This window comes from Ascaphus truei, chromosome 3, assembly GCF_040206685.1.
Source record: "Ascaphus truei isolate aAscTru1 chromosome 3, aAscTru1.hap1, whole genome shotgun sequence".
Classification (NCBI taxonomy): Eukaryota; Metazoa; Chordata; class Amphibia; order Anura; family Ascaphidae; genus Ascaphus; species Ascaphus truei.
In genome coordinates, this window is record NC_134485.1 from 268,269,237 (window position 1) to 268,294,416 (window position 25,180).

General features: G+C 38.4%; 1 protein-coding gene across 2 annotated transcripts in view; it reads left to right on the forward strand.

The window, feature by feature from the left end:
* The window catches only part of FGF14 (fibroblast growth factor 14), a 782,690-nt gene that overhangs the window by 480,800 nt on the left and 276,710 nt on the right, over positions 1-25,180 (forward strand). Inside the window, exon 1 of one of the 2 annotated variants that reach the window (XM_075590761.1) lies at positions 11,575-12,542. The exons of the other annotated variant lie outside the window; for it this stretch is intronic. Within the exon in view, the coding sequence (XP_075446876.1) occupies positions 12,350-12,542 (193 nt within the window). The 5' untranslated portion in view covers positions 11,575-12,349. Of the gene's footprint in view, positions 1-11,574; positions 12,543-25,180 lie in introns of those variants that run through there. 2 annotated transcript variants of the gene reach the window in all.

Sequence of the window (25,180 nt, forward strand, 5' to 3'; positions counted from 1 at the left end):
ACAATGCTACATATAAATCACAGCAAGTATAAGCGGAAATTAAATAATGACACTGTCAACAAATCCCATTCGCAATCTCACTCCAGAAGGCCCACTTCACCTAGCCTCCCTCTTCTCTGTCTAGTAGAGAACAATAAACTTCCAGTTAAAAACTGATATAAAAAAGGGAACTGAAAGAGAGAGTTCAAGTCAGTCGGCTATGTCCCTATCCCTTGCTATTACTTCTGAAATTGAAATGGATAATGAGTAGAAGCATAATATTGAGAATGTAATAAAATTGTCATTTCTACTGAAAAAAACATGGTCCATCACCACCACTACCACTGACACCAACGCCAGCTTCTGCTGTGCCTAAGGCTGTTACTGCTGTGAGTGCCAACAACAAGACCATTGTTAAGTAATTTTCAAAAGGCTTATTCTTCTTGTCATAGTCCAAAAAATCAAATAGTGCCAAACTAGTTCTAACATTTATGTTACTGGACTCTTAAGAACTGTTAAAACAGTCAGATGTGGAAGCGGGAGAGATCACAAATTCAATCACAGGGAATGATAACTTTGAGGAGCAGGGGATGTATTTGATGATTCATCCGTTCAAATATCACTTGTTATAATGAATGAGTATTCTGGTATTGATGCAGATGTTGCTGATGGTGGTGGTGGTGGCATCCTAGGCAATCATGATGAATATGATGTTTCATATTAAAGAGATGATACTGTGATTGTTGTTCATGATTCTGAAAATCCAGATTCAATGACAAGTAAAGCGATCAATACAAGTGATAATAATAACAACCCTGTATATTCATAATTTAATAAATAGAAGCCATCATTGTCATGTACATTTATATTTCCTTCCTCCTCGTCAGCATCAAAAACAACACCCTTTGTTACATAGACGTCATCATCAGTACAATTGACCAAACGTGGTTCTGGTTGTTGTAATGATGATGTCGACTCTCCAGGGCCAACATCACCTGTCCCACAACATAGATGACCACGATTACATTCTCAAGTTCATCCACAAACACCAGGTACGTCTCCCACTGTCCATACTTCAAATACAACAAGAAGAGCCATTGTGTGGTGTTATTTTGCACTCTCAAACAATTGGGTTACAGCTACATGTTGCTTATGTTTAACAGTTGTGAAATGGGGTAAGCCAGGTACCAGTCTTGGCACCTTACATGACCCGCCACCTCCACACAAAGTGGCAGGCAATCTTAGATAGCCAGCATAAGACAAATGGGGGGTTGCAGCAATCAGACAACACAGTATAATGAGCCGGAAGCTGGATGGGGTCATTATGCAGCCTAGATGGTGACATATGATAGGAGAGTTGTGAAGGCTACTCCCAACAAAATCCTCTACAACCCCATCCCCATACTCCCCCCAAAATCCTCAACAACCCCATCCCCACTACCCCTCCCACCCCAAACACACATGAAAATATTCTCAAACCCCTGAACGGCAAACAAAAAACCACAGATTAACGTATTTCAGCCCCCAGCTGCATGGTTGCTTGCTCTTTTCCATGAATGACTCATCACCTGTGGGGAAATAGAGTAAAGCACTGTGTTACAGTACTTATTATACAATAAATCAGGAACTACAACTAGTACTCAAGGTCATCATCATAACAGTCGCAGCAAGTATTAGTGGAAGGACAATAATGACACTGTCAATGAATCACATTCACAGCAATCACTCTGCAGAAGTCCCACATGCCCTGCCCCCCACCAAAAGGTGGTGAAAAGAAAAAACACACAATGTATGCAGCAGCAAAACTTTCCATAGACATGCTACTTTATGTATGCAGAGAGTTGAAGAAAAAGCACATACAACTTCTGATGTGTTAGCAAAAATACAAAATGTCGTAAAGTGGTGACTAACTGCCAGGACACTTCAGGCTGGGTTTGTGGGGGGAGATAACGGTTCCAGTTCTTAAACAAGGCCACATGACAAACATTCCTTGCTTTACTTACATGCTTAATTTAATAGTCACTCAATTCCCAACTCGGTGTCAGAGTGTGCTAAGCATTTTGGTTGTAGCTAAAAAGATACAGCATATGATGGGATAATTGTGCAGGCTGCTGAGGCCTTTTGCGGAAGACACCGTTTGGTGCACACTGTTGAAGCTGGCATAAGTCAGATCATTCCTCTAATATTCCTCCATGAAAAACAATAATCAATATTCAGCATAATAATGGCGACAATGATGATGAAAATTATGATAAATTATATTTTGGCAATGGTTGCTAAATTTCTTGAATACCTGGTGAATGACCCCAGAAAGTTGTTAGTATGAAACAGAGAGAGAAATACCTTCAGGCTACACTTTTAGACCATAGATCCAAAGACAGAATTAAATACTTTTTGCCCCATCGGGAAGAGACTGGCTCATTGCAGGGAGAATCTAATTGATTGTGTCAGGCAGAGTTGGAAAAGGAGCAAAGGCTGAGAGAGGAGGCCAATGAAGGTTCTCAGAGGGCAGCCTCAGTGGACATACATTCCATGCCGAAACCGACAACAACATGGTCACCATCACTGCTTTCTTCCTGTCGGGCCTTGTCAAGTGTTTTTTGGTAGTGGTGGTAGTAGCAGCAGCTGAAGTCATGGCCCATCCCATTGGCAAACATTCCATCACTATAGCATGGTTGAACTAGCGCAGAAGTAGCAGACACCTCTAATAGTACTAGTATGGAGATGGTGGGGGTGTATATGGGTAATAGTTTATTCCTGCCTCCTGAATATGATCCTCTTGAATACTGACTGCTAAAACCAAAACATGGCCTGCTCTTGCAAAGGTGGCTGTGGACTGGTTGAGTTGTCCTCCTGCAAGTGTGTTTTTAGAGAGAGTGTTTTGTACAGCTGGTGCCATCCTAACTGACCGCCGGAGATAACTGTCTCATGACAGCGTGGAAAGGCTCACTTATCAAGATGAACAAACATCTGATTCATTACAAATATATAGCCCCTGCACCCAGCATTCAATATGTTATGGTCATGGATTGAGCAGCTGGCTTGTAGATTATTAACACTTCTACCAACACTATAGCTGCACTATAAAAATACCATGCACCCATCCTTGTCTACATGACTGTGTGAGTGTTACTCACCATTATTAGTGATCCGGCCACCACGATGTAACGTTGCTGACTGCTAGTTAGGATACAAACACGCAAGGCAGAGGTAAGGAGGGGTATGCCGACCTTGGCCTGGGATCAGAGTCCTAGAAATGCACGGGAAGTGATGTCCAGTTCCTGGTCAAGGCAAGCGGCAGGCAAGAATGGTTGGGTCTGGTTCCAGGGTCAATGCAGGCGGCACACAAGAATAGTCAGATCCGGTTCCATGATCGGGACAGGCAGCAGCCAATAAACATCGTCAGCATTATAGGTCAGGGCTGGCAGCTAAGTAAGCAGTAACAGGAGTTGGACCCATGAGCAGGACTGGGACCCGGGAGCAGAACTGAGAGACAAAAGGGGCAAGTACAAGACAGAGATCAAGGAAGCACACCCAGTATATGAATACTTCACACGGGCACTGGCTGAGAGTGACTGACAGAAAGTTAAAGCACTGGAGCAGGCGAGGACAATTAGAGTCAGAGAGGCTGATTTCCTTGTTTAGTGGCCATCTTAGATGGGGCGAGAGCGTCCTGGTCCATCTGCCATCTTGGAGCACCCAGCGAAATCAGAGGAATGTCTCTGTTGGTCCACACGGCGAATCCTCATACACTACCAACAGAGATGTTGTCAATTAGCATAACTACTATCGGCAGATATTACATATATTATTAAAAGATTATTTGAACCATCTAGTGGGGGAGGGGCCCAGCAAAACAGTATAGCAGCAGCCAAACTGCTGTGCTGTGCTTGAAGTTTTCACATTTTCTCCCATGACGCAGACAACAAATGAATGACTATATGCATCTCATGCAAGTGCAAAGCCAGCAGAGGCAACTACTGTAACTTGATTAACGTGGAACTTTCGCAAAGCTACACCACATGAGGGAGATGTCCTTCCATTAATAGCCAGTCAGGCCAAAAAGTGCTATCAAGGGTTAGAATGGTCAGTAGTGGGATTTCAAATTACCTTTCATAGTCATCAAAATCTTCAATGTCCACGATACCAAATTCCATCCAGAACACAGTTCTGCAGAAACGCCATTCCTGAGCTGTACATAGAGAAGTGTATAAACATCAGCACTCTGTAGTGTAGGGTGAGAAACACAAACTACATAAGGACTACCACGCTGCTGGTAAACATTAGAGAATATGGTCCAGATTGAGTTCTTTCTTCATTGGAATATACCAACTTCCTCTGTGGACAACCACCGTGGGTGGACTACCATTGAAGGAGGGAGTGCTGTTTTTCTCCATTGCCTGATCCAGGGTGGTCCCACTGCTTGATACCATGTTGTGTTTGTGAGTGTATTACTTTTTAATTGATTCATTTGTTATAAAGCAATCTGCACTATTTTATGTCCTCTATCTTTTATGTATGGGATCCTTCTTCCCCATATCTCTCCCTACTTCTACATCTGACCATTCACTCTGACAGATGTCCACACGAGATCATCACACAAGGTGGTTACTCTTGACAACCACACAGCCTTTACTGCTCACGGAATATGAGAATGAGCAGTCTATTTTCTCATTTTTGATTTCCATTTATCAAAACGTTATTGCACTGTGCGTGAGTTTGTTCTTATTTATATACCCCTGAATGTGAGTGAGCTCCTGACCAATGTCTTTCACGATTCGTATCTGGATTTGGATTGTCCACTACAGGAGCGGCACCGATTAAGAGGATTGTAAAGAGGATTGTATTAATTTAATATTTACCTTTTTTTCAACTTTTTTTCACCTTTCACGAGTGTGTTCACTTGATTTATTTTGAACGGTATTTTGCGCTTGATTTTGTTATCGTCATTCCTGGACCCCAGGAAATCTGTTGACAGGTGTGTAAGCTATCCACCTTCCAGAGTCTATGCTGAAATAATACAGTATTTACCACTGCTGGCTTCTCCACTTTGGCTTTATTTTTGTTAAATAAATCATGACACGGTGTAATATGTCATGTGTTGTTGTTCATCTGAGGTTGTATTTACCTAATTTTTAAGACCTGCTAAGGAACAGATGATTGTTATTATGTCCTGTTATGTAAAAAAAAACATAGAATTCACACAACTCTATATATGTAACAGGTTTTCCCCCACCCTCTGGGAGATTTCACTGTTACCTGGTGTTCTTGTGCTGCTCACCTGCTAGGCTTACAGGATACTGAGTGTCCGCCGGTGGTAGTGGGGATGAACAGGACAGGCTTTAGGGTTCTTCTCAGTTCTTTAGTTGGTGCAGCACCTCCATTCCCGCAGGCCCCAGCAGAACTGGGTGCAGTCCCTGCAGGAAAACCCTCCGGTACTCCCCATGATAAACTGCAATCTCAGGCAGGAGTATAAAACAGGAACAGGTCTTTATTGTTCATCAGCATATAACAGGTACACTTCTTCCATGGGTCCCTGGACTCAACCAATGGAGCTTGTGTCCCCAATGGTCTATCCTTAGCTCCCTTATTCCCTGGCGGAATAAGGGGTGGTACCCCACTCCCCTGAGGGTTCTCTCCAACACTCAGAACTTTCCAGGACCATTCCCAGAACACTAAGTTTAGGCTCTGCAGCTCCTTATGTACCCAGAGGGAAGGTCTTAGGTCTGAGTCCCCGATAGGGCAAAACACAGGCTCTAGGCCCGCCCCCCTGTCACTCAAGGAGCTGCTTACTGCAGGGGAAAACCCAGATTAACCCTAACACTGCCTGCACTGGTACCGGGGGGGGGGGGGAGAGAGAGAGAGAGAGAGAGAGAGAGAGAGAGAGAGAGAGAGAGAGAGAGAGCAGTGTGCACATGGGGCAGGAGGGAGGGCAAAGAAAGGGGAAGAGAGACAGCAAGGTGAGAAGGAAGAGGAAACAGAGAGCTAGGAGAGGAGGACGAGATGAGTAGGATAGGAGGGGGTGTAGTGGGCATAGAGTAGAGGACACAGTAAAGCAGGAAGTGCAAAGAGAGGGGAGGAGAGAGTGCAAATAGGAGCAGAGCATTATGGAGGAGAGAGTAAGGTAAAGAAGAGGGGACAAGAGACAGCAAGGCATTACAGGGAGGGGTGGAAACAAAGAGTCATGTTTAATGAATAATATTTAAGATCTCCTAGATCGGCGTATGTCACGTTGGGTACAGCTAATATGTATATATGTGTTGTTAAATATGTTCTTTATCTCAGATTTAGATATTGTGCTAAAAATGTTGTCCAAGTCTTTAGTACAAACACATCCCCCACATGTGTTTCAGTTTTCTCTTTAGCTTTGTTGCTTATTGGAACTGCAGCATATTATGGTAATGACATACAGTAGAAGAAGGTTGTGAAAACTTGCAATTAGCAATGCAAAATTACTCGAGCTGTAAAAATCACCCTGATAAGCGTTGTTATCACACAGCTGTTTTTTTTATTCCCCAGTCTGAGTATCCAACGCCCACACAGTCCATTATATAAGTAAGATCAGAATGTAAGCATGTGGGAGTTGTGCATAAATTAGCAGTGTACCCATGTTATTGTAAAATGCTCAGTTCTTGCTAGGAAACTTTAAAGGAATACAAACATAAAAAGAAAAAACAAATCTATTTGTTTACTCCTACTATTTTCTATCATGTTTCTTTGGATAGTGGAAGCATAACATAGTAACTAGTGTAATAGTAAAATGATTTTCTAAACCATTGTCAGATTAATTATACATTCATAGGTGTTAAAGCAGCAGTACCCTATACCGTACCAACATCATACATGGTGTAAGATAAGAAACAAAATGAGCACAAACTGCAAAATGTTTTCTGTGGCATACACATCAGCAATTTCCTTGCCCTATAGCATTAGACGTTTCAAGATTGGCTTCAAATTACTAAAAAAAGAAGGATTTCTACATGATATTTCAACATTCTCATACATTGGACATTGTTTCTTGGTTACATTACTTTATATATTTGAAGCAGGCACAAATACCAAGATCTGATTCTGCCAAAAAATGATTCAGGGATGTTAGTGTTCCTAAAACAGATTCATGAATCACGGTTTAACAAATAGGTAAAAACCCTGAAAATCTTTTGGTCTTATTGTGGAAACCTGGACACTGAAGTGGTACACCATGAGAAAAACAGTATGTATTAATTACATCTAATTCGGTATTTTCACATTGATGAGGGACAGAAGTAGCCACCGTTACTACTCCCATTGGTCCAGTGCAGTGGTACATTTTTCATACTTGCTCTTACTGTACGCTGTACAAGAATGATAGTGTTGGCTACATGTCAGTTCATTAATCTTAACTTTGCCAAGAAAACAGCCTCCAACTTTTTCCATGCACTTAAGAGTACAGCAACAAGTGAGTCCAAAGGTACACAAGAAGCAGAAAAGACAATGTGGTACATTAGGTTAATTTTGAAGTCATTTCTTCATAAACATATGTTCTCAATATGTAGGTAATAATTTTATAATAATAATAATAATAATTTTTTTGCCAGTCTACTTTTTTTTCCATCTGTTTATATTCTAGGACTAAAATAAACCTTAAAGCAGGAGTTGCTCTATCTCATATTTTAACCCCCTTTTTATTTATATTGGTGGGGAGCTGGGGGTCTCCAGAGCTGAAATGTGCCTCGTTCCCCAGTTACATACCTGTAAACATAGTGCGGTATCATTCCTTCTGGAGAAAACAAAGCGTTGTAACACCATTTATCCTATTTGAGCAGAATCAGATCTTGGTATTTGTGTCTCATTCAAATATATAATGTCATGTAACAAGATACAATGGCCTGGAGTCATCAGTCTGTTAGGCACAAAAATTCAGTATTATAGAACCGCCCTAAAAAAAGCATTATTTTTCTGGTGCAATATTAACTTGGTACCTCTAGAAATAATGCATTTTGTACTGTGACTGATAAACATATCAGGACCGACACTAAAATGACTAAATATTGCAAATGTAGTCATTTGAAGCTAGTCGTCAAGTCCCAATATTTATCGCAACCAGCCTAACGCCCATTAAATGTTCTCTTTTTTTTCACCTACTCTGGGCTGGCATTAGCTCTATCTCTATCTTATATCATAGCCATTATGCCTTTACACACAGTACATACTGTAGGTAACGTGAGCTAAGCCAACATGGAATAGGTAATATAATCTAAAATACAACACATTTAACTACATATTAACAACTTTGTAGCCCAAGTGGTCAGCTAGTGATGAGATTCCATGACATCTGACCACTAAGGATTATAAGGGGGTAAATAGACAAGTTAAATGACACAACTTACCCTCCTTGGCTACTTAAGTGCATGGCAATGCTTTACAAACCACTAAGGAACACAAGGGGTCAACCCCGTAATATTTACCCCTTTGATAAGCTCTTTTACCCATTCTATGTAATGGTGATGTTGAATATTCATGTTGAAGCACAGGCTCTATAGTAAGTCTGATCATTAACATATTTATTAGAGGTAGTTACATTTATCTACTGTAAATATATATATATATATATTTATAGCTAAAGTAACTGGCCATGTATGTACTTTAATAGCAGGGCTGCACATAGCCTAAATATTTAATTTAGGTTCTGTTGTATTATATGTTGACAGCAGATGGCTCTCTTGAGTTTTCTTTGAAAATATAGCCTTTACAAAAATAACAAGCTAACTTTGTTGCAAAAAAGAAAAATAAATTTTTTCCAGTGACTTTTGGTTGCAACCAGTACTTATTACTCGTTTCACAGTAATTAGTCCTAATTTGTGACTAATTATTATGGACATGAAACTAAAACAACATGAGTTTAGCCATGTCATCTTTGAAAAAGAGATTTGAATAGCTATTTTGACGAGCGATATATTTTTGTCTCATATTTATTTCAGAAAAAGTACTATTTGTATGTTACTAACATAACAGTAATTAACATTACAGGCAGTCCTTGTTTATCTGACACAATGTATTTTTCAAAAAAAGCTTTGAATAGTGAATCATCATAAAGCGAAACTCATTTTCCAATAGGACCAGTTTTATACTTCAAGGTTACGTTCCTGACCAAGGCTAAGATGGCCTTTTTAACACAAAATTACCCAGAATATTGTACTACGGCAATAATATATGCAGTACATACAGGAATTATGATGTATAAACATGTATTTATATTATTATATATAATGTGGTAATGTTTGGGGTTTCTCAGAGCTTGTTGGGTATCTGTGTGAATAAAAAATTAACCATCGTTCACCCTACTATACAACATTTAGAATGGCTTGTCGGATATGAGCGTCGGTGAGCATTGGATAAGGCGTTTTGGCATCGGAAAACTGCCCATTTGTATGTATTATAAAGTGTCGGATATGCCATTCATCAAAAAGTGAAACGTCAGAAAGCAAGGACTGCTTGTACTGTATTTTTTATCATGCAATAAACTCAGTGGAAGGGAACTATCCTTGGTGCTGAAATTGCATCATTCTGATACTAAAATGCAAACTCAAAGATCATTCTAACTTACATAAAGGGGAATTAATTTTTTTGACACATCAAACTACTGTGCATTTCAAATATATCATCCATAAAACGGAAACATTAGCAATATTTCTCATAAGGTATCCATATTCACTATATCAACATTGTCAATTTAAATATGTGCACTATCAATGTAAGTACTATATATGTAACAGGTTATCATTGCCTGCCAAATCAAATACCTTAAATATGTTTTTTTCATTTTTTAAGTGCTGTGTGATTGTAAATGTAAATGCCTCAGATGTAGTATCATACTTGTCTTAATCTGAATTTGAAGTTCATTTGTTGGGTAAGATAGTAGGAATAGAATAGAAGGGTACATTGCTATGGTATTCTTTGGCCTTGAATGCCAAAGCCCCATTTATTCCTTCTGTGCTTTCTTTTGGCTGTCAATGTAATAATGATACCAGCAACATGTTCCTGCGTCCTGGTAATGTATTTTGTAAATACTGTACCTAGTGATTTTATCCCTTTATTTTATGGGTCTCCTATTTGCATGTTACTTGCTAATTAGACGAAATTATGAATAGCATTTCTATTGTTTAAACAGCTGTGGGTATTGGCAGTAATGCGCAGCGCTGGAACATAACCAAAGACAAATATGAGAATCATTTGATTCATGAACCAACTGATTTTAAAACAATTATTTGGCCAAACAAAACAATCTGTTAGATCATAATGTAATAATACATTTTACATGAGTTATAGTCATTTGTAGCTCCCCTGGAGTATATCGGTTTTAGTGACTAGACTTTAAGCGAGTACTCAGCCAATCCCAAATCATTATTTAAATCTGTTTAACACAACTGTACATTTAGACACACAACTCCAACCTGAAAGTCAGATCTAAAGTTTCTTATTCGTCCAGGGTTATGGGGGATAAGAAGCTGAAGGAAAAGTTTAACTTGTTTCTTTATCTTGTACATGTGTTTTGATATAAAGAAGCAGCCTCTATCCTGCGTGGGAGAGTTCCGAGTACACTAGACATTCACGCAGTAGGTGTTTTTTCACAGCACTACACTACAAGCCTCTCTTATGCAGTCTGTATCACACTGTTATTTATCATCTGTATGCATCTACAGTACGAATAAAACTTGCTTTTCATTTCCTCCCAGCTTTGCTTCACTCCTTTGCTACAGCACCTCCGTGTTATTCACACAGTTATCATAGTGGAATATGTAAATAGGAGGGGAAGAAACTGAAGCTCCTGAAATTACATACAGATTGATGATGGGCTATTATAGTGCAAGTGATTATTTATGTGGATGATTTTTTTTCTTCACATTTCTGGCATTTTATGAAATTCCTGCTTCCACTGCGTGTGACTGTGTAAGACATAATGTAGGTGTCTGGGAATGACACTCGTGTGGATTTGATCTGCTAAACTTGCTGGATTTTCTCCTGCTGTTGCTGTCAAATGCTTTACATTTTGTCACCTTCCCTTCAAACCGACAGCCTCTCAACTGTTCTGATACATTGCTTTATTTTTACTGGTATATTCTAGTGCATTTCTAGTGCTGTGCCGGAGCCTTTCGGCTTATTGGCTCGTGTTCTGTTTTGCATATATTTTCCACATCTGTACACTGTCACCATAGAGAAAGTCAATATCTCCCATGCACCAGGAGTGATGTTTATGTAACTTTACGCTGGCTAGGTGAAGACGTTAGCTTGCTTGCAGCTATCCTGGACACTTATTTTGGAAATGAAAGGAGAACAGGAACCGTGGAGTTTGTTTGGCTTCTGGGGACATTAGCTTTCGTCTTTCTTTGCAAGCAGTAAAAAGCAATCCAGCCAGAAGATTGCAGTTAAGCATGCCTAATTTCTGGAGGAGAAAGGCATTACAATCAAGAACACCAACTGAGCAAGAAGCTCGGATCTATTATAAACTAAATTAATTTCTCAAGAAAATTGCACTAAAGCTGAGCCGCTTTATTTATTTATTTAAGAAATGGGTGGGAAGAAGACTGGGGTAGGGAGTGGGGGATGATTTGATTAGAGAACGAGCAGGAAAGAAAATTGCCTCCTGAAGCTGATTCCTCATGCAGTTCTTCTTGGTGTCTGGAATCAGAGGGGATGGAGATGCCTGCTCTGGCTGAGATGCAGAACAGCAGCAGCAGTTCAAGGCTGTTGATTCGGATGCTCTAGCTTTTGTTTACCTGCTACCAGTGACCATGCGAATGCTAAGGGGAAGCCAGCCTCCCCATTCTTTCCCTCCTCCTACTCCTTCCCCTCCTTTTTAACCGTCTTCTTCCTCCTGCTTTTTTAGCTCACTTGCAAAAGGGAAGCAGGCATTGTCTGGTGTGTGGGTGGCACTGAGGAGCCCGGCTAAGCCCCCTTCTCTGAGCCTTGCTCAGCCACCAGGCACATATTTCAGTTTCTTCCTTGGAAGAGGTGAGAGAAAGCAGCTGAAGAAGTTCTATTTGGAAGCATACTGGCACTTTTGCTTTGTTTCCTTCTTTCTTTATATACTAGTATATATCTATATTTACTATGTAGGTATAAATACTGCTCCTGTTAAAGGAGAGATCTGTGGGTTGCCACAATCCCTTCCCATTTCTCTCACTTCACCACTGATCCTCTAAAGTGATCCAGCATAGAGGAGAGGTATGTGCAGCTCCCTCCAGAGGGGCTGAGCCCCTTTGCTCTCTGTCTCCCACATACTTTTTACCTAGGCTCTATCTTTAACCTGGTGGGGTGTCCCTCCATGACTTTCTGCCAGCCCCTCCCAGCCTGAGGTTCCTAACCCGGTAAGGGTGCACAGGAGGGGGGCATGGCAGCAGCTATCGCAAGTGGACTGATCCGTCAAAAGCGTCAGGCACGGGAGCAGCACTTGGACCGACCCACCGCCACCAAAAGGCGCAGCAGCCCTAGCAAGAACCGAGGCCTCTGCAATGGCAACCTGGTGGATATCTTCTCCAAGGTGCGAATCTTTGGCCTCAGGAAAAGAAGGCTCAGACGGCAAGGTCGGTTGGTCTGTGGGCTGTATTTCTACTTCTCTTACCATTTGTGTCCTCTTGGGTCCTATGTCTCTTTGCCCAATGGCATGTTCTGTGCACCCTCTTTCTGATCCTCAGTGTCCCTCTTTACCTACGGTATGTTGTGTACTTCTGTCTATGCCCTGCTATCACATCCTCTACTGTTTATCTTTGCCAAGACTGTTCCATTACCTGTGATCAATGTGCAAGTTATGGAAAAACTCATCAGTCTTTGTGATAACATTTTAGCACGTACATGTACGTAGTGTAAGTTACATCATTATTACATTAATTCATGCTAGCATCCTTAAGGTCCTGTGTAATGAAAGTCAACTTTCAATTCGTGCATATGGAGTGTTAAGTCGCAAATTGCATAGAGACTCTAATATTTTAACTTTATGTTGAAATGTAATGGTTCGATCAAATGATTAACCACTTGTAAATATGTCAAGATGAAAATAGAAATTACATGGATTCTGAGGAATGCATGGATTGTAGAAAGAGGGGCATACTTTACAAATTAAGAACACGTTTAAATATTGTATTGCTCTCCTGTGTGAATTTGCAGATATAAATTATTTTTCTGTATTTTAATAAACTCACAGGCCTATTTAGACTTTGGTAAGCTATTGCACGATAGTATGCAAGATTTAAGTTGGTTAATTTGCTTCACCCATCAATGCATTGCAAGCCACTCTGGTAGTTAAGAGGTTATAATAATAGCATCTTCTATTTCAAGCATTAAAAGAACTGCATTGTAGGGGCATGCAAATTGCGAAACATTGAACATCCAGATTGTGTCACTTAGCTTAAAGCTACAGTAGTAAGTAATTAAAAATGACAAAGATCATACTTAACACAATGTACTATGTCTGTGTCTCATATTTTTTTTTTTAAATAGATGAAAAGCAGTATGTTCTTTTATGATAAACATGTTCAGGTGATATACATTAGCAATTATAACACTGAATACAATACATGTTCTTAAAATAGAGAACACATTGAACAGAAAAATAACAACAATAGCTTTTAAACATGTTGCAGAAACATAAAAACGATTGCTGTATGTTTCAATCATTTGTGGATTTGTCAAACTTGAGAGTTAATCAATTGTGTTTGGCACTGTAGCAGACATTGTTGGCACCTTTAGACATAAAATACCATGTTAAAATAATGAAGCTAAAAAAGCCATAATTATTTGTATCACTCATTTACATTGCATGTCTCTATGTTCATCACAAAGCTTCTGTGATGCATTGCATTTTAAGGCAAAGTTACATAGCAAGAGCAATGGACCCCTTGACCAATGCTTTTTTTTAACTTCATAGTCTTGGAATAGTAATTCACATTCGTCAACAAAATAAATACAATACATTAAAATATAGCTGAAAATGACATTTCTGCAGATCATGAGGAGACTCTGTGAAGCTGCATGTCATGCCAGCTGGGAATTTAAATTGCTTCATTTTCAGAAAATATTTGCAAAAATAGTGCATTTGTTTTTATGATTATATATGGCTGTGTCTTTGACTTGTGATTTACACAGGTTGGATACCTGGTCTTTTTAATCTCTTACTACAGTATGTGATACCTTTATTTGTGTTAAAGACACAGATGGTTTTAGTCTGCTAACACAATACAGTGTATACAGTACTTGTCATATTGCTGTGAATTCCAAATACTAACCTGATAACTATGACAAAGAATAGCTGGTGAAATGAGAGTGCAAGCATTAGTCTATTACTGTTCAGTAATGCATAGAACTTCTCACATATAGTGTGCATGGATATACCTAACCCTTTAATTGTCAACAATATACAGACACTGTGTAAAAGAGAACACTGGGGTAATTGATCAAAGTATTTTAGCTGCAAAACAGAGGCAAAACTACTGCAAATAAACAGCGCCAGAGTTCAAAAAAAAAAATTAAAACAGGAAGGTAATTGGATGATATTAACCTACTGTAATACTGTTTTGCACAATTTTAACTCCATTTGGGAGAAGGAGTGGCTCGGTGAGTAAAGACACTGACTGGCACTGAGTTTGAAGCAGGGGAGCCTGGTTCAATTCCCGGTGTTGGCTCCTTGTGACCTTGGGCAAATCACTTTATCTCCCTGTGCCTCCGGCACCAAAACCATAGCTTGTAAGCTCCACGAGGCAGGGACCTGTGCCTGCAATATGTCTCTGTAAAGCGCTACATAAAACTAGCAGTGCTATACAAAAACATATTATTATTATTTTGTCAGCAGTCACACTTCAATAAATAAGTTCAATGGATCTAATGTATAAAAGATTTCTAGCATTGTACTGTAAATCAGTTTCACAAACCTACTCAATACTTACTTTCATGTGAAATACTTTTCATGTATTATCATTTGTTCTTCAGAATAATCACATTCACATTCAAAAACTGTCCACCTAACAAAATACAATTATAGTCAATGTTGACAATCAATATAGCAAAAATATTTTGATCACATGTAGAAAATGATATATTAGTGGGATAATAACCTACATTTCCTGGGGGTAGAACGACCCCAGAGACCCTAGCTAAAAGGCATAAAGGGTCTTATTTACCAGTCTTCCGGCAGCAAAACTGGGGTAGAACCAGTTGAATTGTATCAGATTTATCAAAGAGAAAACAATGATGTCTATGGGTTTCCTTTTAATTAATAAATTTGGTGCTCACTTGTGCACCAATGTCGCCCCTGATTAGCATCTGGGAGACTTTTGTAGATATATTTCTAAATGTGTTTTAAACATAAATATAGATTTATTTTAATATAGGCATGTTGTGTAAAAACAATTAAAAAAAATCATGCATTCAAAACAGATGTTAGTTGTTCTCTAGTGAAGGTCCATAAATAAATTTGCTTGGAATGTCAGCAGAACAAAGTGTGAAAAATGGTCCTTTGAAGATATGACAGGTTAGCTTGTATCCACTCATGTGTGTAAAATGCATATAGAAGTGTAGAAATCTGGCTAGATTTGTCTAATGGTGAAGCTTGAATCATATCATTCATTTCCACATAGTAGATTCTTTGCAAAGTGTTTGCATAAATGAAAAATGGCCATCTACCTTTGAATATGTATATTACTGTCATCAATAATAACAGCTAAAAAGGAATGTGCAAGTAGAGCCTATTCATGTTTACTCTAAAGGTTATTTCCAGATAATAAACAGGACATTGAATTTTTTATTGACCCAGCATTCTTTTTCCTGTAAAAATGTTTACATATTTCAAATGCAGAGTGAGGAGCAGGTTTTAAAATTATACAATTGAATATCTAAGCAAACTTATGTTTTTATATTCTATAGGGATATGTGGGTTCACCAAATCTATGATTATGTAGCACAATTCCACAACAACCACAGAAAATCTTTTCAGCTCATCTTTTTCTGACACTGTCTGTATTTATTTGTGTATTTACTGTTCACAAGCATCAAAGAACAAGAATCATATGTCAGTATGAATAAACTGTAGCTATACAGATTACACACCTTGTGTATACATATCAAATCTAAATGAAACAAATTCAATATACTATAGAATCTTATTGGTTCTGAAAGTCTGGATTATGTGTATCTCTTTTTTACACATTTTTGTGCTGATCATAGATGCTCTTTTTCTTGCTATCGAATAGTAATGCATTCGTAAATGTGATGAAATATAATGTGTCCCAACCTCTATAGAACTTGGGGGGTTATGCACAGCAATGTGCTAGGCATGATCAATTGTTAAAAGCCATTGAAGTGAAAGGCTATTAACAATCAATAATGGCATTTGTACTTTAGGGAATCGACCCTTTAGTATACATTGAGGTACGGCATTTCTTGTATAATACAGCACTGGGATACAATCCAAGCGACTACAGCTGAATGTTTGGCTGAATTTTATTTGTTTACAGTATGTAGTAATATTATGCTATACTAGATCTCCTAACTATAACTGTCTCACTGGAGAACCATGATTTCCATTGTAAAAGAATTGAAGCATTAAAGCTGTCTTTAATTCTCTTTGTGTATATGTGTGGCCATACAGTATATACACACACGTTTGTATATACTGTAGATAGATAAAGATATAGATATACTGTAATTATACGTCTTTCCTTTCATACATTTTCTTGTGACAGTCATACAGTATGTCACTCACTCTGTCTTGATACAAATAGGAACAATGTTTTGTTATGCAATTTCTCTCAAATCTAAGTCTGCAAATGTACTACTAGAATCGAGTTATTTATGATTTATACATCTAGATAATAGGTGAATAGGAAAATTGCCTCTGTATCATACTTGATAGTTTGTCCTTGCAAAGTCTATTTTATTTTGTCAGTATGAAAAATCTAACACTTTTTCAAACGCACACACCAAACTAAATCCAATTATTATAATACATTGCTATTTGTATATGAATAAGCTCTAGATGTTTGTGTATAGCAACAGACATAGATAAATACTGTATATGCATATATATATGTGTGTGAATTTATTTTCATTATTAATTTTTAAAGGATTATTACTGGCCCACAAAGGTACAAGAAAAATATGAGAGTATCACCACATTGAAACGCATGTATTAGGTACCTTGTCTCCATTATTTTATTGTAAATCAGATATGAAAGTGTCTGATTTATGGCAAAACCATAAATATTCCCATTTAAACTTATTGGGTTTTCTTGATTGGAAATTCTGTCTTTTTTTTGCACCAGTTTTGCACAGATTTTGCAACAACAGAAATTTTATAATGACCCCCATGGAAGCTAACTTACATGTAGTAGTAACACTTTTGTAGTAGCCACCTTTTTTGCTCTTGATGGGCTTTGAGGTTCGCACAGCATTTTATTGTCTTGTAAAGATATACCAAGCCTTACACAACCTCAGCTTCCAAGTCTTACCATTAAGGGACACCCATTTCTTCAGCTATTGTCTCCCAACATCAACAGGATGATAATGTCGCCACAATAACAATTCAATAACCATAATAATAATATTGATTAGTATGGGCTATGTTATACATGTGGTCATGCTGGGACCTATGGAGGAAAATAGCCATGGATACATAGTGCCCTAAAAAGTAAGACGAGAGCCTGCAAACATGCTACAGGAGATCCCCAGAATTAAGCTAAAGATGGGCAGCGAATATACAGAGAGAGATTGCTGCTTTAATAGGACTTCCTCTGAGTGCTATTAGAATAACGTGTTATTTGCATGCATTATAGAGATTTAATTTTCATGGACATACATGTAAAATGCAACAATTTTTAACTATCATATCCATCAGTCTTATCCTCAGTCAGATTAAAATGAGAAACAAATAAAAGTAAATGCAGAAACCTGATAATTATGACTGGATGTATGCAGATTTCTATATGAGCACTTCTGTATTGTACCAAATTTGCACTGTTTGTAAATTTCTAGAATATGATAGAAATCAGTACACAAAGGTAAATGAATGCATTCCTAGAAAAAAGGCAAAGTATATTCGTGAGAACTGTAACTTATGAATTGGTCTTTAGAGCTTTCATAACTACTTATATTTTAATTTTTTTATTACAATTATTCTTAGTACTGTAGTGTCCTCAATAATGAGGGCTTTTGGAAAAATAAATGCATCAATTACTGAGATAGTGCAGCTTTTGACCATTTCTGTCTTTTGAAATTGAGAATTGTACAAAACATCACCAAGAAGAAAAATAATATGCCTTTAAAAGACATTCAATTGTTTTGCTTTATTAAAATGCACCTACTTTTAAGTTCGCATTGCAAATTAATTTCTTGATATGGTGCTGGAAACAAGAAGGGAAGTCCTTTGTGGATCATTTTTGGAGATATTTTAAATTACTATTTGAAACCAATTTTATGTAGGGAATAAACATCTCAGCTGATTTTACAGCGTCTGCCCAATTTTTCACTTGGGTAATGTGTTTTCCATCCTCTGGATTATCATAGCTGTAAATGTAGGTTGAATAAGTCAGCCATTTAGAATGTAAAAAAAAGTTGAAGTTGATGGACATATCTTTTTTCAACCTAATCCATTGTTACTATGTTATGATACTAAATTACCTTTGTCCTATGCAAATTACATTGGGGGCTATGGGGCATATTGTAGTAGCTCAGAAGTTGAAATGTGAGCAAAAACAGTATTCTCTATTGCAAACCGCTTCTTTACACCGTGTCTAAAAAATGTGACAAACCGCACGGTTTAACAGCCAAATCGCCCAGATTGTTCTTGCTTTAGAAGCGGAATGACCTGAGGTGGTGCTAACTCCATCCCCAGTCTGATATATGGGTTTTGCTCTCTCAGCCAAACCGATATTTCAAACTGTAGATGTAACTTGCAATACCAATCGTGCCACTCTTTAGGTGGGGTTAAAAAAAAATGTGAGTTTTTAGATGCGGTTTCAATAACGGAGCTACGAGAATAGCAGTGGTGGGCAACAAAGGCGATTTGGAGGATTTTTTGAAAAACAGATTGGATTGTCAGAGCAAGAGTGAAACCGCTACTAAAAAAGGCATTTGGACATGCGATAAGGGCTTAAAGAATAGCAAAGCATGCCAATCTGCTTAAAATGGGCACTTTAGAAGCGGTTTGTCTCACTTCGTAGCTACTAGAATAGGCCCCTATGTATTTCTTTCATTATTTCTTATTTTGCTCTTTCATTTGGGGAACACATTCTTATCCCTTGTATGATGTGCTTCTTGTTCATACAGTACAGTGCATATTAATACATTTAAATTGTGTGCGTCTACCTTGCATTCTTCTTCTAAGCCAAGGAAAATGTAATTTGTACACATTTGGTGCACCAACGTGTTGCATACTTGAAGTTTAATATGACATATTTACATACTGTATGTGCGCTACATACAACATCCAAAACTCACTAACTTGCTATTCTTCTGTGAATGTGTTTTTTTTTTTTTAAACACTTACGGTGATGCTATATACATAGCGCAATAGAGGTCTAATTTAGTCTCCTGGTTACAAAACCAGTGCTAAACTACAGCACCATATTTATTAAAGAAATACTATTGAAAGCAATTGGAGGGTCATGTGTCTGACCGATTATCAATAAAGAAAATCTCCTTTCATGGGGAATGTTTATCTTTGATAAACCTGGTGTGATTTTTTTAGCCCCAGTTTTACAGCCTGAAACCCTTGATAACTACGTAGGCTCCATAGTGTTCCCCCTTAATAAAAGTGTTACGTTTCTTTTTCACTGATCCTGCACCAGTTTCGAGACAGGGAATTTTTGGTAAATAACCCCCACGCTCTTCCTATCTCTTTCTAACTCCTGCATACAGATGTAACAAAGGGTATTGCTCCTGCTGGCACGTTATGGTGTGATATTCTGTGATATCGCTGCCATTGAATCCTATAGCAATTCTGATATTCTGTGTTATTAGTGGATAAAATAAGCTTGCAAAAGATGTAGTTCCAAATTAAAAGCTTAAAAGAAAATGATGGCTGACATAAGCCCTGCTGGGCCTTTGCATTGAACCTTAGTCCCTTAAAGCAACAAATCCACCTTCCCGCTTTTTATTTTTTAAACTATTGATTTTTTTTCATTCAGAATTTGAATGTGGGGTACTCTGGAGCTGAATCATGCAATGTTTAGGTCTGGGAACCTCCTGGTTCTTGAGATAATGCTTTAGGTACAGGTTAATAAGAGCTTCAATCAGACTTATAACTATGCAACTAATTTTGACAGATTTATTATAAATCATTCTTCCTGCTAATGCACAGGTTATTAAGAATTTATATTAGTGTTAGGTATCCTTGAGATGTGGTCTGCCGTGTAGTGGCTCAAGGGCTTACAACACTTTGGCCAAAGAGTTAAACTAAAAGACCATTTTATTCAAAAGATATCTATACATATACATTTAGGCACTGTACCTTGTATAAGTTTCATTGGATGTGCACTAAGCTCTGTCTGCGTTTCATGTTTTGTCTCTGGTTTTAGATAATGCTTTAGACCCAGATCCACAAAGCTCTGTTAAATCAGAACTCATAACGTGATGTTACTGTAATAGGAATTGAAGATATGTTCCCTGAAATAATATGGTATCTTAAAAAAAATTATTATATGCAAAAATAGCCCTTACTACATCTCTTTAGCATAATCTTAACATCATCACATCACTGTAGTGTAGTGTTGCGTTATCCTCCAATAACGCTACTTTTTACAGACACCAAAATAGGGATTCAAACTCTGGCGTTCGACCAATCTAGACACTACAAAAGCTCTGTTTCATGATCTCGATGAAACATTTGGCCCTTTACGGGGAAAACATGGCTTAAAGTTATGGTATTGTCCTTTCAAAATACTCAGTTAGTCTTAACATGAGTCTAAGTTAAGGTAATTGAACAGGCTTTGTGAATCTGGGCATTAGTTGCAAATGGCACCATTATTTGTATGCATTGTATACAGTAGGATAACTAGTTGAGCCAAATAATTATCTTGTGAAGGATTTGTGTTTGACAATAACATCAAGCTATTCTAATCACTATCCTAGCACAAAAATGGACTCTGACATTTATCTATGTAAGATATTTTGTTACCTTTGTCAATAACTTTCCATATTAACTGTTTTTTTAATTACTTTGTTAGATTAATAGCACTACAGTAGTTACATACAGTACATGTGTGGACCTCTGCTCTAAGGGGTGGAGAGAGCATTATGCCCCCTTCCCCCCACCCTCCTCCCGGAAATTCTCCTCTGCCAATATGCTGCAGTCTCCCTCCATGAGGAATAAAAACATGTGCCCAGTCCCCTTCATAATTCACCTTGTAAGTGTTCTATTGCTGAATCCAGAAGAGGAAAAAACAAACATGCTGCATTACTGCTTTCTCTCATCTGGATGCACAGTCGGTGAGCAGATTAGCTGCTGCCTATGAAGGGAGAACAGACCGCTGCCAAGGTCTTACTTGTTGATGCCGGAAATTCAGCCACTAAATGAACAGGTTATCCACTGATGCTTATCCCACATACACAGAAAGATTTTACCAGATACAGATCCTGGAAAAACGAGACAGCACACAGTCAGGGAAATCCAAAGCTGTATTCAGGATACAGTATTCAGGATAAATACACTGGCGACACACTTTATTCGAGCTCGGCTAGTCCCACGAATTCGGGTATACCCGGGTGTATTGAGGTTTGTGACTGTTTTCTGCCCGAGTGCATTGAGGTATTTTCCAGGCAGGGATTGAAGCATTTTATTCCCGCTGGCTGCAATACTGCCCAGTATATATATATATACTGCATTACAATTCATGAATTTATGCCATCTGGTAGACACGCGAAGCATTGCAGCCTATTAAATCCTAATCATTATCATTTAACAGATCAGCCGCCCGTCAGCCAGGCATGAACCCAGGCTGGGAAGGCAAACGCAACGGGGCTTGTCAGAGGTGAGGAGCGGCGCATTCCAAGTATCTGCCAGGTACATACTGGGTATTTGCTCGAATAAAGTGTGTCGGTGCAGTACATAGGCACTGCATCCAACGTTTCGGTCATCAGAATGTGACCTTCCTCAGGGACGTGCAGTGTGTGAATGCTAGTGCATACCCTTATATACCCACATCTATCAAACCTAAGTGATAATAAATCATGCTCACCTGTGTAAAAACGAAAAAACCATCAAAAACCTTACATAACTAGCTGTTGTGGACCGCAGCCCTATGCTGGAATGCACAACCATCTTGTTTAGGAAGAAAAAAACAGTCCTGGTGTACTACGGGTGCCCACAAGGCTCATTCAAACCAACCAGGGTCTACTGCGCATGTGCAACACAAGCGCTATGTAATACAGTATAATAGCCTCTATATTAGTGGATATAAGGTACAAAGCTATTCAAAAAAAAACAAAACATGTTGCAATATCTAAGCAAACAGCCATGGGGTTTGCACAGCAGTCCTAACACACCAATTCAACTATAACTGCTTGCATGCGCCTTAAAGGGCCAGTGCACTCACAAATGAGAAACACTGCTGCCCAATATGTACTGCGCATGTGCACAGCGCTGTGTAAAACCCTGTGGATGAAGTCCAAGACTGGCTCACTGTGTATTACACCTTTTGCTGTTTGCAAACATATTTATGCAAAAAGCATCTAAGTGGAACTAAGGGGCCACAAGTCACACAACAGAGGTATGCATAAAAACACCATATAATGTAACGTTAGGCATCAATATATCTATGGATGTTATATATAATAAAACTAATTGCATAAAGCACAAGACTATGTAGAGATTGATACTATGCATTTTAACCATAGTGCATAGAGGAAACGCATGTATGTCTATCATAAATATATATACACGTATAGCACAACTCGTTTCATTAATTACATAAAATTAACTTACACAAACTCTATACAGTACGTCCTTACAATGCTCACATATGTACCACAAATATATCAACATGTTGTATTGATTAGCAGAACCCATTAAACATGCCACCGAACAACTATTAGTGTGTGTGTGTGACCAAAAAACCACGTGGATAAAAAGTGAACATAAAGAATCACAAAACAGAAGGAATCAATCTGTAATAAAATATAATCATCACAAAAATCATCCCAGATGCAAGTCTTCATTAAGGCCAAATGGAGCCATCGTCTGAAGACTTGCATCTGGGATTCTTTTTATGAGAGATCCCCTGATGAAATCCGCTGAAGCAGAAGAAACGCGTAGGGTCACGTGTTACTGGAAACTACGGAGGGCAACTAGCTCATGCTCAACCATCTGGCACAGACGTCAGATCCTGCATCCTGCCATTCGACTAGTGGGTGATCGAACACAGCCGGGAAAACATCTACCTTCCCCCGCAGTGGAGAGAGGTCAAAACCGGCAGCAGATCCAACAGCAGGGCTGATTTTCAGCAGTCACGTCAACATGCAGAGGAAAGAATTCTGATTCCCAGACGTCAGCGTGGTGCATGGGCAGGTCCCATAAATTGCTTGTTTTAAATGGACAAAGTGTGAGTTGGCAATTGTCTATTTTTATTTATTAAAATCTTTATATCCGAATTACACTAGGATCGGGCGCTTTTTCTTTTCTTTTTTTTTTATATATATATGTATATATATAGAGAGAGATATATAGAGATATATATGTATATATATATCTCTCTCTCTCTATATATATATATATATATATAGATATAGATACCCTTAATGGGTATCATCAGTGTGAAGTTGGTTGTACTGCTGGCTTTGCATTTTCAAGACTGTAGGGTTTACCATCACGTTTTAAGTTATGGTGGGTGAAAAAGGCAACAAGAAACCTCCACCGTATTGCATATAGCAAATAAAAAGATCACTTGTGAGCACATTCACATGTCTTAGGCAGGTCTGCAACCCTGCCTTTCAACCATTATATATGGGCTCCATGTAACAATGGATTTTCAGACAAAAGGTGACACATTGTGTGCTCATTTGCATGTAATTCCCAGAATCCCTTGCTGCAGTGGAAACACTGTATGCTGGGGATAATGTGAAAGGCAGGGTTGCAGACCTGCCTAAGACATGTGATTGTGCTCACAAGTGATCTTTTTATTTGCTATATATATATGTTTCTATACAGAACACTCCCACATACTCATAATTTGGGAAAATCTGCTTTCACAGTGAAAACGTTGCTTGTTTCAGTGTATGACATTTTGTGAACTTGCCCAAACTCAATTTGCAAATGTTTTTGTGGGGATTTTTTTTTTTAGAAATGTTGAAAATCTGTGAAAAAGTGTGATAGAACTGTAAGGGATAAAGACATTTTGGTGAAAATGTCAAATTTGGAGGCTTAACAGTTCATTGAGAGATGGAGATACTTCGAACACACCTGAGATACCTGGGAAAAAAGGTATTTGAATATGAAAACTATTTTGACATTCGCTTATTTCCCAGGTCTGTCTGGTGTGTTTCCATGTATCCCACCCTCTGTCTCTCTCTTTTGAGGTGAATCTGGTCTATTCACTTGGAAAATGTTTTGCAAAACTTTCTGATTTCATGAAAAAAAGTGCAAATTATGCGCATTTTAAAAAATTAGACAAACATTTCACACATCAGTAAGTAGCGCAGTGAGAAGATCGCAAGATTCTTGTCACAGAGCATCAGTGCAAACGTTCATTCTTTTCTTTGAAAAGTGTGTGCATGTTATTTCAGGAGGGGGAAGGAAGAACGGTCAAAAGAGACTGGAAAGGCAGAGAACAGCTAGAGAAAGAGGTTTGCTGAGAGGGGGGGAAAGGGAGCTTAAAGGGAAAGACAGGGTGTGAAAAGATAATAGAATAAAGATTAAAAGTAAATATTAAAAAAAGAAGGTGAAAATCAAATAGGAAAACAGTGTAATAGGTAGGCAGAGTAAAACATTAGTTAAAGTGCATAAATAAGAAGTATGAACAGGTAAAGAGAGACACAAATGCTAGATTCAGCAAAGGTCAATAAATGAAAAAATTGGGGCAAGTGGTATGTATGTATGTATTAACCTGTTCAGTAGAGCCAATTCATAAGCAGTAAAGCAGTGATAACGCATGACCAGGGAGGTTCCAGGCGGTTCCCCTCTCCCCCCCGCCTTGTAACGTAAAAATAAAGACAGGAAACGGGAGCTGGAGGTAAAATGGCC